A 16,464-nucleotide genomic window follows, 5' to 3' on the forward strand; every position below is an offset into this window, starting at 1 on the left:
TGTTAAATATTTCTTAATGTAGTAGAACATTAAACAGCTCTTTAAAAGAGCCTTTAAAAGATGTAGTATTTCACTTCTTATTAAAGATAGTATAGAATACAAGCACTCAACTGCAACACTACTGTTACGTCCCAGTGTGTGGTCCATGTGTGTTTTGTTGCTATGTTCCACACTTCCTGATCTTGATTGTTCTCCCTCCCCCATTGGTCCATTATTTCACCATTGTTTCCGTATGACGTCATCATCAATCAGTTTTTCGACCAATCAGAACTCAGCTCATTTAATATATAAGTTGGAGGTTTTCAGAAGTAAGGGGCCTTTCGTTTGACTTCGGTCCAGCTTGGCTCAGCTTCATTTTGCTTTTGTTTTTGCTTTGGCTTCCTTTCGCTTCGTGCGTGTGTTTTCGTATAGCTTTGGCTTTGTTGGTTTGTTGGTTTATGTTTGTCTCCTCCTACTTTTGTTTATTTGTTTATCCTTCTTTCGCCATTACCTTCCCCTAACGTGTTATATCAACCTCTGTGTTCTTTTGTACCCTGTTCTTTGTGTCTATTCTTGTTTTCCCTTATTGGTATTCATAGTTCACTTGTGTATTTGTGTGAACTTTTGTGTATAGGGTTAGTTTAGGTTGTTGGGTACATTCTGCACACGTGGTTGATCTCTGTATTAGTAACACTAGTTTAGTATGGGTGATTGCCGTTTGTTTTGTATGGTTTTGGGTAGTAAGTGAACATTAGCTAGGGCGTTTAAAGATGCTGAAGACCGTGTGTTTCGGGTTTACTTTTGTAGTTAGGTCAGCTTTCCCTCCCTTTCTTAGCCAGCTCCATTTTGTATATTTTCTTTTCTTTGGCACCGCTCTAGTTCCCTCTCCCAGTGTGTTAGTGTGTCCTGTAACGTACCAGCCACTTAAAATAATTACCTTAAAATAACCACTTTTGGCACCAACCCTTGTTGTTAGGCTTCTTAGTCCCTCACCAGAACCCACCCGCATCCAAAAATTATCCTAAATGTTACACCTCTTTACCCCTAGACACTTGGGATTATAACAACTACATAGAGAATAACAATGGCGTCTACAGTAGTTAATAGTAATAATAGTTTGCAAGTACAGTATGTTTAATAAGCAAATACTATCTCAGTAAACCTCATAAACACCATGCAGTTTACTAAAATTTGCTCCATTGTAATAAATCTTTCTGTTCCTCCCAAGGCGAAGGGAAGGCGGCAGCGTATGATTTTTGAACACCCATGCAGCTTAATGAACATGTTCCACTGAACTCAACTTTTCTGCTTCTCTCACAGCAGCGGACTCAAGTCTGAAGACCATGGAGAACTCATCTCACATCACATCATTCATACTGGCTGCGTTTGGAGAAATTGGATATATTAGATACTTCTACTTCACCATAACTCTAGTAGTGTATGTTGCCATCATTGTTGCCAACTCACTTCTTATAGCAGTCATCGCTGTGGAAAGGACCCTGCATGAGCCCATGTATTTCTTTTTGTGTGCTCTGTCTGCAAATGAATTGTATGGAAGCACAGCTCTCTTCCCTTCACTTTTAGTCAATATTTTGACAGGGTTCAAAGAAATTTCTAAAGTTAAATGTATTGCGCAGATCTTTTGCTTGCACACATATGGATTAATAGAGTTTTTAGACTTAGCCGCGATGTCTTATGACAGGTATGTGTCCATCTGTTACCCGTTGCACTACAACAGAATCATGACTCCTATAAAAGCATGTGTGTTTCTTACATTTATCTGGCTCTTCTCTATGGTTAGATTTGGTATCACTCTCATCCTAAGTGTGCGCTTACCATTATGTGGTAACATCATAGAGAAGGTTTATTGTGATAACTATTCACTAGTCAAGCTTGCCTGTACTGATACTACTCTTAATAATATTTATGGGCTGTTTGGTACATTTTTGTCTATAGGTCTGCCTTTGCTGATCATTTTTTATTCTTATGCAAAAATTCTTAAAATCTGCTTAACTTCACCCAGACAATCCCAGATTAAAGCTTTCAATACCTGCAGCACCCATTTAGTATCTCTTGTAAACTTTTCAGTGGGATGTCTCCTTGAGGTCATTCAAAGTAGACTTAATATGAGTCACATTCCCTATGAGGTTCGTATACCTTTATCTCTGTACTTCTTGATATTTCCACCTCTCCTCAATCCAATTATTTATGGAGTACGAATAACAAAAATAAGAATGTCATTTAAAAAATTGATATCTATGAGAAAATTAGCTCCTCATTGAGGCAGCACAACTAATATAAAGATAAATTAATTTAGCAAAACATAATATTGTTTTTCTTCCTCTTTCAAAAGAGATGAGAAAATGTAAAACCACATTTTTATTTATTTCATTTGCTCTGGCATGTTTCTATGGCATGTTGAATCTCTCAGCTGACAAGGCCCAGAGCCAACTCTGTCAAATTAATCCCGAATTCTGCTGCTCAGCTTCAACTTTCTGTTCCTCACTTTTCTCTTTCTACTCTGTTGCTCCAGTCCTATAACTTGTTCCCAATTGCTGCCTACACCTTATTCAGAATTCCAAAACTTCCTATCGCTTTCATAATCCCTCTTCTGCCCAGCTTCAATCTCTTATCTCTCCTTATATGCTTCTTTCTCCTCCTGTTTCTACAGACTTTCTGTACCCCCTCTCCTTATTCACACTTCCAGATCCCTTTCATTCTTCACCTTCCCTCCTCCTTGATGAAATGAGCTACTTACAGAAATCAGAATTAAGATTCTGAGCACATTTCATTACATGCTTGAAGCTCATGTGTTGTGCCGCACCTGTGATCACTCAGCTCTCTATTACTGTACATACAGTATATAATTTTGGTATAAAATACCTTGGGAAACCCAGAATAAGTATTACAAGTGCAAAAGGGCAGCAGGTGAATCTTGTTCTTACTACTGTATATAACCTGTCACCATCCATCACATGACCAGGCAAGGATAATAATTAATTGGTTCGCTGATATAAACACCAAGAAGTGGAGGTTTCTAGAAAGCTGAGAGCAGATGAGGAGACAAGAAGCAATCAAAAGAGCATATGAGTTATAGTAAAGAATTTAGAAAGCATCATTTGAAGTCTGCATGTTGTTTGTAGGCAGTATGCAGCTTCTCTGACTGACTGATCTGACAGAAGAATGTAGGATTCTCGCCTTGATGTCCTAGTTTAACCCCTGACCAAAGATGATCACTGGACTCACTGGTTTGGTGAAGGTAAACAACAGATCATGACCCTAAGGTTTCTGGAACAGATGATAATGTAATAGGTACAATGTCCTCATTCTTTTCTCCTGCTGCTCTTTTACACCATTTTACACTTTATTGCACTGATATTTTAATTTCTCAGTCTGGTTATGTAACTTGCCAACTGCACTTATTCATTATAAGCAAGATATTCTTGCTTACACAATACCTGGGTAATACCTCAGTTTACATGCCAGTTAAATTGCTTAAAGATATTCCAGAGGCATGCGTTTTATTATACTATTTACAGTTAAAACATCTTAAGGAAACATTTTAACAGTAGTTGCTTAAAATCTTATCTTTTATTAGTATGTCATAAAACATAATTATATATAGCATTTCAAGTAACATAAATGTTAATTGATACACTTGGTATAAAATTTAATGACCTCATAATCCATTATACAGCATGATCTTTTGTGTGTGTTCTAAGTGAATCCAAAAGTGACAGATGAGGCAAGTACTGGATGAAATAAAACGTTCATGGAGTCTCTTTCAATATTCTACAAAGTACATGAGAAATATAATTTTCTAAATATCTAATTGTTTTGGATTTTTATACATCCATGGCTAAATAAGTTCTGAAATGTAAGTGAATCACATTTTTATTAAACAAAGAGCAAATATGTCTGTGCAAAATGATGTAAAGATGGTCATATTTGTCTCATATGGAGATTTGTTGAAAAAAAAATCAGCTTTGTGATTTAAGAATCACAGTAGTCACGTTTGTTGTTTTCTGATTTTCTGTAATGAATGATTAGTGGTTTAGTAATGTAATATTCTGGGGATCTCTAAGTAAAACAGTTTTCCTCCTGTGATGTTGTATTAATTGTTCATCATTTTGTCACCTGCCAATAAATTTCCCTGGACATTTTCAAGTACCAAACTAAATACGGTCTGTGTTTTCTTGTCCAGAAATGAATTATATAAAGCACAACACACACAGATATTTTTCAGAGTGCACGCTAGATATGAAACCTTCTCCTCCAACAGCCTCACAGGTAATGTTCTCTTATCAGGCTTCTCTTTTAAAGTCCTGCTCTCTGTTTCTGCCTCTCTCTCTGTCTGTGTACTTTTTACAATTAGTACAGAAAATCTGTGACTATAAAAATATGAAGCTTGATGACTATAATGCCATATATACACTCATAGTGTTGAAGATCATCAAACATATAAAGGTTGTTATTTGACCATTATGTGAGTAGCAGTGATACATGATCTTTGTAGGGGTTAAGGTATATATTTTAAATGCATTATTTAATGATAGTTCAACTAAATCATTTTGTTAAATTTAACAGTACTAATGGGAGACTTAAGAAAGACAGTTGTCTTAAATGTTTCTTATTATGTCCATTTTTCAGACGATGTTTACCTGTATATTTATTACTTTGAAATTATGGAACACCTCTTTGTGTTGTATTTTTTAAATGAGCCATTGTCCAGTAAACTACATCTTTAATTGCTTTAATATATATCTTTAATTAATCTTTAGTGGTCATAGAATATCTATAATTTCTTAATTAAATAATTATTTAATAGTCATTATTACATATTGTAGACATATTGTAGGATTGTACAAAACCGCTACATTCAATTGAATCAAAACAGGGAAGGCGGCAGCGTATGATTTTTGAACACCCAAGCAGCTTAATGAACATGTTCCATTACACTCAACTTTTCTGCTTCTCTCACAGCAGCGGACTCAAGTCTGAAGACCATGGGGAACTCATCTCACAACACATCATTCATACTGTCTGCATATGGAGAAAGTGGGCAGATTAGATACTTCTGCTTCACCATGACACTAGTATTGTATGTTGGCATTATTGTTGCAAACTCACTTCTTATAGCAGTGATCTCAGTGGAGAGGACCCTGCATGAGCCCATGTATTTCTTTTTGTGTGCTCTGTCTGCAAATGAATTGTATGGAAGCACAGCTCTCTTCCCTTCACTTTTGGTCAACATTTTGTCAGATTTCCATGACATTTCTAAACTTAACTGTTTTATTCAAATTTTTTGCTTGCACTCATATGGATCTATAGAGTTTTCAGATTTAGCTTTGATGTCTTATGACAGATATGTGTCCATCTGCTACCCGTTGCACTACAACAGAATCATGACTCTTAACAAAGCATGTGGGTTTCTTATATTTATCTGGTTCTTCTCTATGGTTAGATTTGCGATCAATCTCACCCTTACTGTGCACCTACCATTATGTGGTAACATCATAGAGAAGGTTTATTGTGATAACTATTCAATAGTCAAGCTCGCCTGTACTGACACTACTGTTAATAATACTTATGGCCTGTTTGGAACCATTTTGGGTATAGGTCTGCCTTTGCTCCTAATTTTCTATTCCTATGCAAAAATTCTTAAGATCTGCTTAAATTCACCCAGACAATCCCAGATTAAAGCTTTCAATACCTGCAGCACCCATTTAGTATCTCTTGTTAGCTTTTCAATTGGATGTCTCTTTGAAACAATTCAAAACAGATTTAATATGAGTCACATTCCCAATGAGGTTCGTGTAGCACTATCACTGTACTTCTTAATATGCCCACCTTTTCTCAATCCTGTTATTTATGGGGTAAGAATAACAAAAATAAGAGCAACATTTAAAAAGTTCTTATGCATGAGAAAATGTGCTCCTCAGTCAGACAGTACAACTATCTAAATGTAAAATAAATTTAGCAAAATACTGATTTTTTTATTCCTTTCGCCAAAGGTGAGAAAAAAAAAAAGTGAGGCAACTTGAGTGTTATTTCTTCTCTAGTACACACCTGATATCGGTTTTAAATAAAGTTAGTGAAGAATAATCACTTTTCAAGAAACGCCCTGGGATTTTTAAGGACCACAGAGAGCCAAGAGATCGGTTTTCCATTTAAATCTGAAGGTCACCACCTCTTTTACAGAACAACCCATATATTGGAAAATTAGGACCCACACACACCACAGGATGAGCACCCCCTACTGGTCTTACCAACACCTCTTGCAGCCACATCCTTGGCTTTCCCAGGAGATACTGGCCATGTCACACCTGCTTGGCTTCAGTGGATTATCATTTGTGAGCTGCAGGGTGATATACAGTAGCTACTAGCTAATGCTGATAATGCAAACGGGTAGGGGGATTCTCTCCATCTCTTGTTTCTGTAATGCATGGTGCCATGGGGGCCAACTACATTGGGCATGGTCAGGCTCCCATTCTCCTGTCACACCCCTTTATAAGCTCTTCTGGGTTCCTTTTCTTTATCTTACATGATTTAGAAGTGGTCATCACACTGACCCCCTCCTCAGGGTAACAGGATACATGACTCCACATTACTTCTGGAGCCCTTTGACTTCAGAATCTCAAGTTCACCCTGTTGTCCTCACTGCTAGGAGCCTCCTGCTCCTACTCCACTAGGTCACCGTTTCACACTCAACCAGTACCTCAGACTCCCAGGTCTGCCTCCGCCCTTGACGCTCTCCTCTCAGCGCCACCAGGTTGGCTTGCACAAAACACACACTACCTACATCACCGAGTCTCTTCGGCACTACACACCGTGCCAAGACCCAACACACTGTCCCTCTCTAACACACACACACTCACAACCCCTCTGGCGTTTCACTCGTTGTGAACTCACAGCTGCTAGCGCACCTTACATCATGCCCAGCCACCACTGCACTACCTCCCAGTGGGTGTAGCTAGACCCTACTTCCTTCCCCGATACCAATGTATTGCTAGGGGGAGGGTCCCTCTACCACACAACCCACTCTGGTCCACACACACTAACTTGCTCATAAAGCGGACACGCCAGCCCCGTTTTCACACCCCACAGGATGCTGTCCCCTTTAAATCTTTTGATGATCTCATAAAGCTCCGTATCTTCCGTCAGTCCCCTCGCAGACGGACGCTTTCACGCTTTTCCTTGCAGGCTATTCCTCTCACAACCCCTTCTCCAGCGGCTAATCAAGTCTCTGCTCACTCGTTCTTTACATCGCCCCGACTAGTAGCGTCTCACACCCGCTACTGTCCTGCTCCAGCCCGGCTCTCTCATAGGAGAGCCTCCACATTTCTCCTCTAATCACTGCAGCCACAGCAAGACTGAAGTCCTGCGACATCCTCCACTCTTATCCAGGAAGTACTGTATTTAGGCTACTTTTAAACCACTTCTACACCTGCTGTTCATTCACTCATTCAAGTCAGATGTGGTTTCCACGGCAACGCGTTTCCCTTAATCCGGGGCTCCGCCCCCCACACCAGACACTCCCTGCGTTGTACCCCAAATGGAAAACAAATGGCCAAAAAGACCTTGGTAATTTTCTTTCTTGCTACATTATAACTTTGACATTACTGTCATTAATAAACTGTATTTGTCTGATAAACTGTGATTCGTTGAGATACAGTGCAATATGCTTATTGTGTTTATCTGATACAGTGGAGTATTAAAGTTCACTAATTCCTGTGCACTGTAGGTGTGAAGTAATCAACATTTTTTCATCTTAATAATAATCACAATAAACTTTCTGAGATCCATATTCTTGCATTCCAACTTTGTTTTATCAACTAAATACATTATTTAAGATGATACAGCACTGTCTCCTTTAGTTTTTTTTTGCATTTCGTTTTGTTCAAATTAAATGTTTGCGTCATGTACTAGAACTTTAAATGAACACGTTTCAAATCTTACATTTCAAGACAGACATACAGTAGCTTAGATTATACTAAACAGTGGATTAAATCAAAACAGGGAAGGTAGATGTTGATTTTGTAAAGCTTTGAAATGAGTATAATAAGCAATCTTATCTTAATGACCCTCAATTCAAACAGTTACATCTTACTGAAGCACTGATCCATTGTAATAAGTGTATCTGTTTCTGACACAGCAGCAGCTGAAAGCCATGTCTGACACCTCAAGGCAGAGGAAGCTGGTCTCCACAACTAGTTTTGGCTAGTCTTCCCCTGGTGAGTGGTGCACACTCAGGGATTCGGCCTTCTGTTCCCTCCAACAGCGGTCATCCTGGACTGACCGACAGAGGAAGCTTTCTCTTCCTGTCTTTTTTTAAAGAATCAGTTGATGAATTGGCTTCATGAAGTGGGTCAGGTGATGGGGCAGCAGCTCATTCCCTCTTACACTTGTTATCTGTTGAAGCTGTGTGGAGATGTAGTTTCTGCACATGTAACTGAAGAGTTTAGGCTCTAATTTTCTGTTGTAGCCTCTATTGCAAGGTTCTTTATTCAAGAAGCATCAGTAAAAAACTGTTCAAATCTAAGTGAATCCAAAAGTGACAGATGAGGCTAATACTGGATTAAATAAAATGTTCATGGAGCCTCTTTCAATATTCTACAAAGTGCATTAGAAACATTACTTTCTATACATATAATTTCTTTTGGATTTTTTTTATACATCCGTGGCTAATTAAGCTCTGATATGATTTTTTTATTAATAATATAGCAAATATGACTGTGCAAAATGATGTAAAGATGATCATATTTGTCTCATATGGAGATTTGTTGAAAAACAAATCAGCTTTGTGATTTAAGAATCACAGTAGTCACGTTTGTTGTTTTCTGATTTTCTGTAATGAATGATTAGTGGTTTAGTAATGTAATATTCTGGGGATCTCTAAGTAAAACAGTTTTCCTTCTGTGATGTTGTATTAATTGTTCATCATTTTGTCACCTGGCAATACATTTCCCTGGACATTTTCAAGTACCAAACCAAATATAGTCTGTGTTTTCTTGTCCAGAAATGAAGTATATAAAGCACAACACACACAGATATTTTTCAGAGTGCACGCTAGATATGAAACCTTCTCCAACAGCCTCACAGGTAATGTTCTCTTATCAGGCTACTCTTTTAAAGTCCTGCTCTCTGTTTCTGCCTCTCTCTCTGTCTATGTACTTTTTACAATTAATACAAAAAATCTGTGACTATAAAAATATGAAGCTTAATGACTATGATGCCTTATATACACTCACATAGTGTTGAAGTTCATCAAACATATAAAGGTTGTTATTTGACCATTATGTGAGTAGCAGTGATACATGATCTTTGTAGGGGTTAAGGTATATATTTTAAATGCATTATTTAATGATAGTTCAACTAAATAATTTTGTTAAATTTAACAGTATTAATGGGAGACTTAAGAAAGACAGAGTTGTCTTAAATGTTTCTTATTCTGTTCGTTTTTCAGACGATATGTTTACCTGTATATTTATTACTTTGAAATTATGGAACACCTCTTTGTGTTGTATTTTTTAAATGAGCCATTGTCCAGTAAAATACATCTTTAATTGCTTTAATATATATCTTTAATTAATCTTTAGTTGTCATAGAATATCTATAATTTCTTAATTAAATAATTATTTAATAGTCATTATTACATATTGTAGACATGTTGTAGGATTGTACAAAACAGCTACATTCAATTGAATCAAAACAGGGAAGGCGGCAGCATATGATTTTTGAACACCCAAGCAGCTTAATGAACATGTTCCATTACACTCAACTTTTCTGCTTCTCTCACAGCAGCGGACTCAAGTCTGAAGATCATGGAGAACTCATCTCACAACACATCATTCATACTGTCTGCATATGGAGAAATTGGGCGGATTAGATACTTCTGCTTCACCATGACACTAGTATTGTATGTTGGCATTATTGTTGCAAACTCACTTCTTATAGCAGTGATCTCAGTGGAGAGGACCCTGCATGAGCCCATGTATTTCTTTTTGTGTGCTCTGTCTGCAAATGAATTATATGGAAGCACAGCTCTCTTCCCTTCACTTTTAGTCAACATTTTGTCAGATTTCCATGACATTTCTAAACTTAACTGTTTTGTTCAAATTTTTTGCTTGCACTCATATGTATCTATAGAGTTTTCAGATTTAGCTTTGATGTCTTATGATAGGTATGTGTCCATCTGCTACCCATTGCACTACAACAGAATCATGACTCTTAACAAAGCATGTGGGTTTCTTATATTTATCTGGCTCTTCTCTATGGTTAGATTTGGTATCACTCTCAGCCTTACTGTGCGCCTACCACTATGTGGTAACATCATAGAGAAGGTTTATTGTGATAACTATTCACTAGTCAAGCTTGCCTGTACTGACACTACTGTTAATAATATTTATGGCCTGTTTAGTACCTTTTTTTCTATAGGTCTGCCTTTGCTCCTAATTTTCTATTCCTATGCAAAAATTCTTAAGATCTGCTTAAATTCACCCAGACAATCCCAGATTAAAGCTTTCAATACCTGCAGCACCCATTTAGTATCTCTTGTAAACTTTTCAATTGGATGTCTCTTTGAAACAATTCAAAACAGATTTAATATGAGTCACATTCCCAATGAGGTTCGTGTAGCACTATCACTGTACTTCTTAATATGTCCACCTTTTCTCAATCCTGTTATTTATGGGGTAAGAATAACAAAAATAAGAGCAACATTTAAAAAGTTCTTATGCATGAGAAAATGTGCTCCTCAGTCAGACAGCACAACTATCTAAATGTAAAATAAATTTAGCAAAATACTGATTTTTTTTATTCCTTTCGCCAAAGGTGAGAAAAAAAAAAAGTGAGGCAACTTGAGTGTTATTTCTTCTCTAGTACACACCCGATATCGGTTTTAAATAAAGTTAGTGAAGAATAATCACTTTTCAAGAAACGCCCTGGGATTTTTAAGGACCACAGAGAGCCAAGAGATCGGTTTTCCATTTAAATCTGAAGGTCACCACCTCTTTTACAGAACAACCCATATATTGGGACATTAGGAACCACACACACCACAGGATGAGCGCCCCCTACTGGTCTTACTAACACCTCCTGCAGCCACATCCTTGGCTTTCCCAGGAGATACTGGCCATGTCACACCTGCTTGGCTTCAGTGGATTATCATTTGTGAGCTGCAGGGTGATATACAGTAGCTACTAGCTAATGCTGATAATGCAAACGGGTAGGGGGGATTCTCTCCATCTCTTGTTTCTGTAATGCATGGTGCCATGGGGGCCAACTACATTAGGCATGGTCAGGCTCCCATTCTCCTGTCACACCCCTTTATAAGCTCTTCTGGGTTCCTTTTCTTTATCTTACATGATTTAGAAGTGGTGATCACACTGACCCCCTCCTCAGGGTAACAGGATACATGACTCCACATTACTTCTGGAGCCCTTTGACTTCAGAATCTCAAGTTCACCCTGTTGTCCTCACTGCTAGGAGCCTCCTGCTCCTACTCCACTAGGTCACCGTTTCACACTCAACCAGTACCTCAGACTCCCAGGTCTGCCTCCGCCCTTGACGCTCTCCTCTCAGCGCCACCAGGTTGGCTTGCACAAAACACACACTACCTACATCACCGAGTCTCTTCGGCACTACACACCGTGCCAAGACCCAACACACTGTCCCTTTCTAACACACACACTCACAACCCCTCTGGCGTTTCACTCGTTGTGAACTCACAGCTGCTAGCGCACCTTACATCATGCCCAGCCACCACTGCACTACCTCCCAGTGGGTGTAGCTAGACCCTACTCCCTTCCCCGATACCAATGTATTGCTAGGGGGAGGGTCCCCCTACCACACAACCCACTCTGGTCCACACACACTAACTTGCTCATAAAGCGGACACGCCAGCCCCGTTTTCACACCGCACAGGATGCTGTCCCCTTTAAATCTTTTGATGATCTCATAAAGCTCCGTTTCTTCCGTCAGTCCCCTCGCAGACGGACGCTTTCACGCTTTTCCTTGCAGGCTATTCCTCTCACAACCCCTTCTCCAGCGGCTAATCAAGTCTCTGCTCACTCGTTCTTTACATCGCCCCGACTAGTAGCGTCTCACACCCGCTACTGTCCTGCTCCAGCCCGGCTCTCTCATAGGAGAGCCTCCACATTTCTCCTCTAATCACTGCAGCCACAGCAAGACTGAAGTCCTGCGACATCCTCCACTCTTATCCAGGAAGTACTGTATTTAGGCTACTTTTAAACCACTTCTACACCTGCTGTTCATTCACTCATTCAAGTCAGATGTGGTTTCCACGGCAACGCGTTTCCCTTAATCCGGGGCTCCGCCCCCCACACCAGACACTCCCTGCGTTGTACCCCAAATGGAAAACAAATGGCCAAAAAGACCTTGGTAATTTTCTTTCTTGCTACATTATAACTTTGACATTACTGTCATTAATAAACTGTATTTGTCTGATAAACTGTGATTCGTTGAGATACAGTGCAATATGCTTATTGTGTTTATCTGATACAGTGGAGTATTAAAGTTCACTAATTCCTGTGCACTGTAGGTGTGAAGTAATCAACATTTTTCATCTTAATAATAATCACAATAAACTTTCTGAGATCCATATTTTTGCATTCCAACTTTGTTTTATCAACTAAATAAATTATTTTAGATGATACAGCACTGTCTCCTTTAGTTTTTTTTTTTGCATTTCGTTTTGTTCAAATTAAATGTTTGCGTCATGTACTAGAACTTTAAATGAACACATGTTTCAAATCTTACATTTCAAGACAGACATACAGTAGTTTAGATTATACTAAACAGTGGATTAAATCAAAACAGGGAAGGTAGATGTTGATTTTGTAAAGCTTTGAAATGAGTATAATAATCAATCTTATCTTAATGACCCTCAATTCAAACAGTTACATCTTACTGAAGCACTGATCCATTGTAATAAGTGTATCTGTTTCTGACACAGCAGCTGAAAGCCATGTCTGACACCTCAAGGCAGAGGAAGCTGGTCTCCACAGCTAGTTTTGGCTAGTCCTCCCCTGGTTAGTGGTGCACACTCAGGGATTCGGCCTTCTGTTCCTTCCAACAGCGGTCATCCTGGACTGACCGACAGAGGAAGCTTTCTCTTCCTGTCTTTTTTTAAAGAATCAGTTGATGAATTGGCTTCATGAAGTGGGTCAGGTGATGGGGCAGCAGCTCATTCCCTCTTACACTTGTTATCTGTTGAAGCTGTGCGGAGATGCAGTTTCTGCACATGTAACTGAAGAGTTTAGGCTCTAATTTTCTGTTGTAGCCTTGCGCAAGGTTTCTGTATTCAAGAAGCATCAGTAAAAAAATGTTCAAATCTAAGTGAATCCAAAAGTGACAGATGAGGCTAATACTGGATTAAATAAAATGTTCATGGAGCCTCTTTCAATATTCTACAAAGTGCATTAGAAACATGACTTTCTATACATATCATTTCTTTTGGATTTTTTTTATACATCCGTGGCTAATTAAGCTCTGATATGATTTTTTTTATTAATAATATAGCAAATATGACTGTGCAAAATGATGTTAAGATGATCATATTTGTCTCATATGGAGATTTGTTGAAAAACAAATCAGCTTTGTGATTTAAGAATCACAGTAGTCTCGTTTGTTGTTTTCTGATTTTCTTAAATAAATTATGAGTAGTTTCCTAATGCAATATTCTTGGCAGCTCTAGGTAAGACAGTTTTCCTTCTGTGATGTTGTGTTTAATGTTCATCATTATGTCACCTGGCAATACATTTCCCTGGACATTTTCAAGTACCGAACTAATTACAGTCTGTGTTTTTTAGCCCAGAAATGAAGTATATAAAGCACAACACACACAAATATTGTTCAGAGTACATACTACAGTAGATACAAAACCTTCTCCTCCAACAGCCTCACAGGTAATGTTCTCTTATCAGGCTACTATTTTAAACTCCTTCCCTCTGTTTCTGACTAAAGGTATAGTAAATGTAGAATAAAATTTCATTGAATTACCTTGTACTGTAGGACAAAGGATTTTTCATATTTATTCTATATCACTATTACATAACTTTTTAAATCAAAGTTAGTAGAAAACCCAATAAAAAAGACTAAAACATCACAGTAGAAGTATAAAACATACAATTTAAGAAGTATTTGAGTCTTCAATCTGGAGTTCTTTGTACATTTGTTTCACCTGCTTAATAGCTTCATCATCGGCAAGGGAAAGGATGTGAATTTAAGATGACTTATACTGTATACACTCTCAGTGTTGAAGTTCATTAAACATGTTGACATTGTTATTTGATCATTATGTGAGTATCAGTGACACAAGATCTTTGTAGGAGCTAAGGTATATATTAAATGAATTCTTTAATGATAGTTCAACTAAATCATTTTGTTACATTTACAGTAACTTTGCCTTGTCTGTACATTAACGGGAGATAACTGTCTTTGTTAAATGTTTCTTTTTATTTCTATGTTTCTCAGAAGATATGTTTAGATTTCTTACTTTGAAATGATGGAACACCTCTTTATATTGTATTTTTTAAATGAGTCATTGTCCAGCAAGATACATGTCTTTAATTGTTTTAATATATCTTTAATATTTAGTTGTCATAGATTATCTATGCTTTTTATTTAAATTAAATAATATGATTCTGAGTCATTATTACATACAGTACTGTAGACATGTTGTAGGATTGCACAAAACAGCTACATTCTGTCACACCCAGTACACCTAGAGGGCGCTGTACTTCTCTCCTGTTTCTAGTGTCTTTCTGGTGTGTCTTGTTGTGTAGCCTATTTACTTCTTGCTTCTGCTCTGCTCCTCGCTCAGCATCGAGGTTCAGATGTCCTGAGACCCGCCTAGCACCAGGTCGCTCCTGTCCATGGCTTGAGGGCATAGGTTTCTATACGGCATTTCCTGAACAGCTGATCCCGGGCTAACCCCCATCTCGCCACTACACATAGGGTCTTTTTTGCTCTCCTGCCATTCCACGGTTCGTCCCTTCCGACATCCGTGGTACATTCAATTGAATCAAAATAAGGAAGGCGGCAGCATATGATTTTTGAACACCCATGCAGCTTAATGAACATGTTCCATTGAAATAAACTTTTCTGTTTCTCTCACAGCAGCGGACTCAAGTCTGAAGATCATGGAGAACTCATCTCACAACACATCATTCATACTGTCTGCATATGGAGGAACTGGGTGGATTAGATACTTCTGCTTCACTATTACACTAATATTGTATGTTGGCATTATTGTTGCAAACTCATTTCTTATAGCCGTGATCTCAGTGGAGAGGACCCTACATGAGCCCATGTATTTATTTTTGTGTGCTCTGTCTGCAAATGAATTGTATGGAAGCACAGCTCTCTTCCCTTCACTTTTAGTCAACATTTTGTCAGACGTACAGGAAATTTCAAAAGTGAACTGTTTTATTCAAATTTTCTGCTTGCACACATATGGATCTATAGAGTTTTCAAATTTAGCTGTGATGTCTTATGACAGGTATGTGTCCATCTGTTACCCATTGGACTACAACAGAATCATGACTCTTGACAAAGCATGTGTGTTTCTTATATTTATTTGGTTCTTCTCTATGGTTAGATTTGCCATCACTCTCACCCTGAGTGTACGCCTACCACTATGTGGTAACATCATAGAGAAGGTTTATTGTGATAACTATTCAATAGTCAAGCTTGCCTGTACTGACACTACTGTTAATAATATTTATGGGTTATTCACTTTGTTTCTGTCTGTAGGTCTGCATTTGTTATTAATTTTTTATTCTTATACAGAAATTCTGAGGATCTGCTTAAATTCACCCAGACAATCCCAGATTAAAGCTTTTAATACCTGCATCACCCATATAGTATCCCTGGTAAACTTTTCAGTGGGATGTCTCCTTGAAGTAATTCAAAGTAGACTTAATATGAGTCACATTCCCAGTGAAGTTCGTGTAGCACTATCACTGTACTTCTTGATATTTCCACCTCTGCTGAATCCAATTATTTACGGACTAAGAATTACAACAATAAGAACAACATTTAAAAAATTGAGATTTAAGCTTTAGAATATTAGCCCGTCATTGAGACTGTACAATACAACTAAATGATTGTGCTAAACACAATATTGTTATTTCACACTGATACAATATCCAACACCGTTTTCTTCCTCTCTTGTATGCACCTGTTGAAACTTCAGCAACATTTGAAAAATCTGCCTTTTGCAGGTAGTATCACCCACGTGACTAGGCCCCCTGCAAATGCTACTGTATCTAAATCTCAAACCCATCCCAAATTCTGCTGCTCAGCCTCCCCCTCCTGTTCCTCCCTTTCCTTGTTCTGCTCCGTTGCTCCAGTCCTTCCACGTGTTCGCAATTGCTGCCTGGATCTCATTATAATTCCTTCCTGTTACCATCCCAATCACTCCTTCCCTGCCCATCTTCAGTCTCTTAACTCTCCCTTTAT

The 16,464-nt window shown here is 38.2% G+C and overlaps 4 protein-coding genes across 5 annotated transcripts; all 4 read left to right on the plus strand.

The window, feature by feature from the left end:
• The first annotated feature begins 1,322 nt into the window (after positions 1 to 1,322).
• LOC102682895 (olfactory receptor 4B13-like) lies at positions 1,323 to 2,261 on the plus strand. The gene has a single exon (XM_006627931.1). The coding sequence runs from the start codon at positions 1,323 to 1,325 to the stop codon at positions 2,259 to 2,261; it is 939 nt and encodes a 312-aa protein (XP_006627994.1).
• Positions 2,262 to 4,911: 2,650 nt separating this feature from the next.
• On the plus strand, positions 4,912 to 6,341 carry LOC138239170 (olfactory receptor 4B13-like). Its single transcript, XM_069189847.1, has one exon. It carries the CDS (start codon positions 4,986 to 4,988, stop codon positions 5,940 to 5,942), a length of 957 nt encoding a protein of 318 aa, XP_069045948.1. The 5' UTR covers positions 4,912 to 4,985; the 3' UTR covers positions 5,943 to 6,341.
• A 601-nt stretch (positions 6,342 to 6,942) lies between these two features.
• Positions 6,943 to 10,784, plus strand: LOC102683096 (olfactory receptor 52D1-like). 2 transcript variants are annotated; one of them, XM_069189845.1, is made up of 3 exons: positions 6,943 to 7,563; positions 8,135 to 8,213; positions 9,781 to 10,784. In XM_069189845.1, the coding sequence occupies exon 3, from the start codon at positions 9,804 to 9,806 to the stop codon at positions 10,758 to 10,760; it is 957 nt and encodes a 318-aa protein (XP_069045946.1). In that variant the 5' UTR covers positions 6,943 to 7,563; positions 8,135 to 8,213; positions 9,781 to 9,803; the 3' UTR covers positions 10,761 to 10,784. The 2 variants fall into 2 exon arrangements, with proteins under 2 accessions (XP_069045946.1, XP_069045947.1); XM_069189846.1 differs by having other exon boundaries at positions 8,138 to 8,213.
• A 456-nt stretch (positions 10,785 to 11,240) lies between these two features.
• LOC102683503 (olfactory receptor 52D1-like) lies at positions 11,241 to 16,464 on the plus strand. Its single transcript, XM_069189848.1, has 3 exons — positions 11,241 to 12,381; positions 12,956 to 13,031; positions 15,121 to 16,464. Exon 3 carries the CDS (start codon positions 15,144 to 15,146, stop codon positions 16,065 to 16,067), a length of 924 nt encoding a protein of 307 aa, XP_069045949.1. The 5' UTR covers positions 11,241 to 12,381; positions 12,956 to 13,031; positions 15,121 to 15,143; the 3' UTR covers positions 16,068 to 16,464.

This window comes from Lepisosteus oculatus, chromosome 5, assembly GCF_040954835.1.
Source record: "Lepisosteus oculatus isolate fLepOcu1 chromosome 5, fLepOcu1.hap2, whole genome shotgun sequence".
Classification (NCBI taxonomy): domain Eukaryota; kingdom Metazoa; phylum Chordata; class Actinopteri; order Semionotiformes; family Lepisosteidae; genus Lepisosteus; species Lepisosteus oculatus.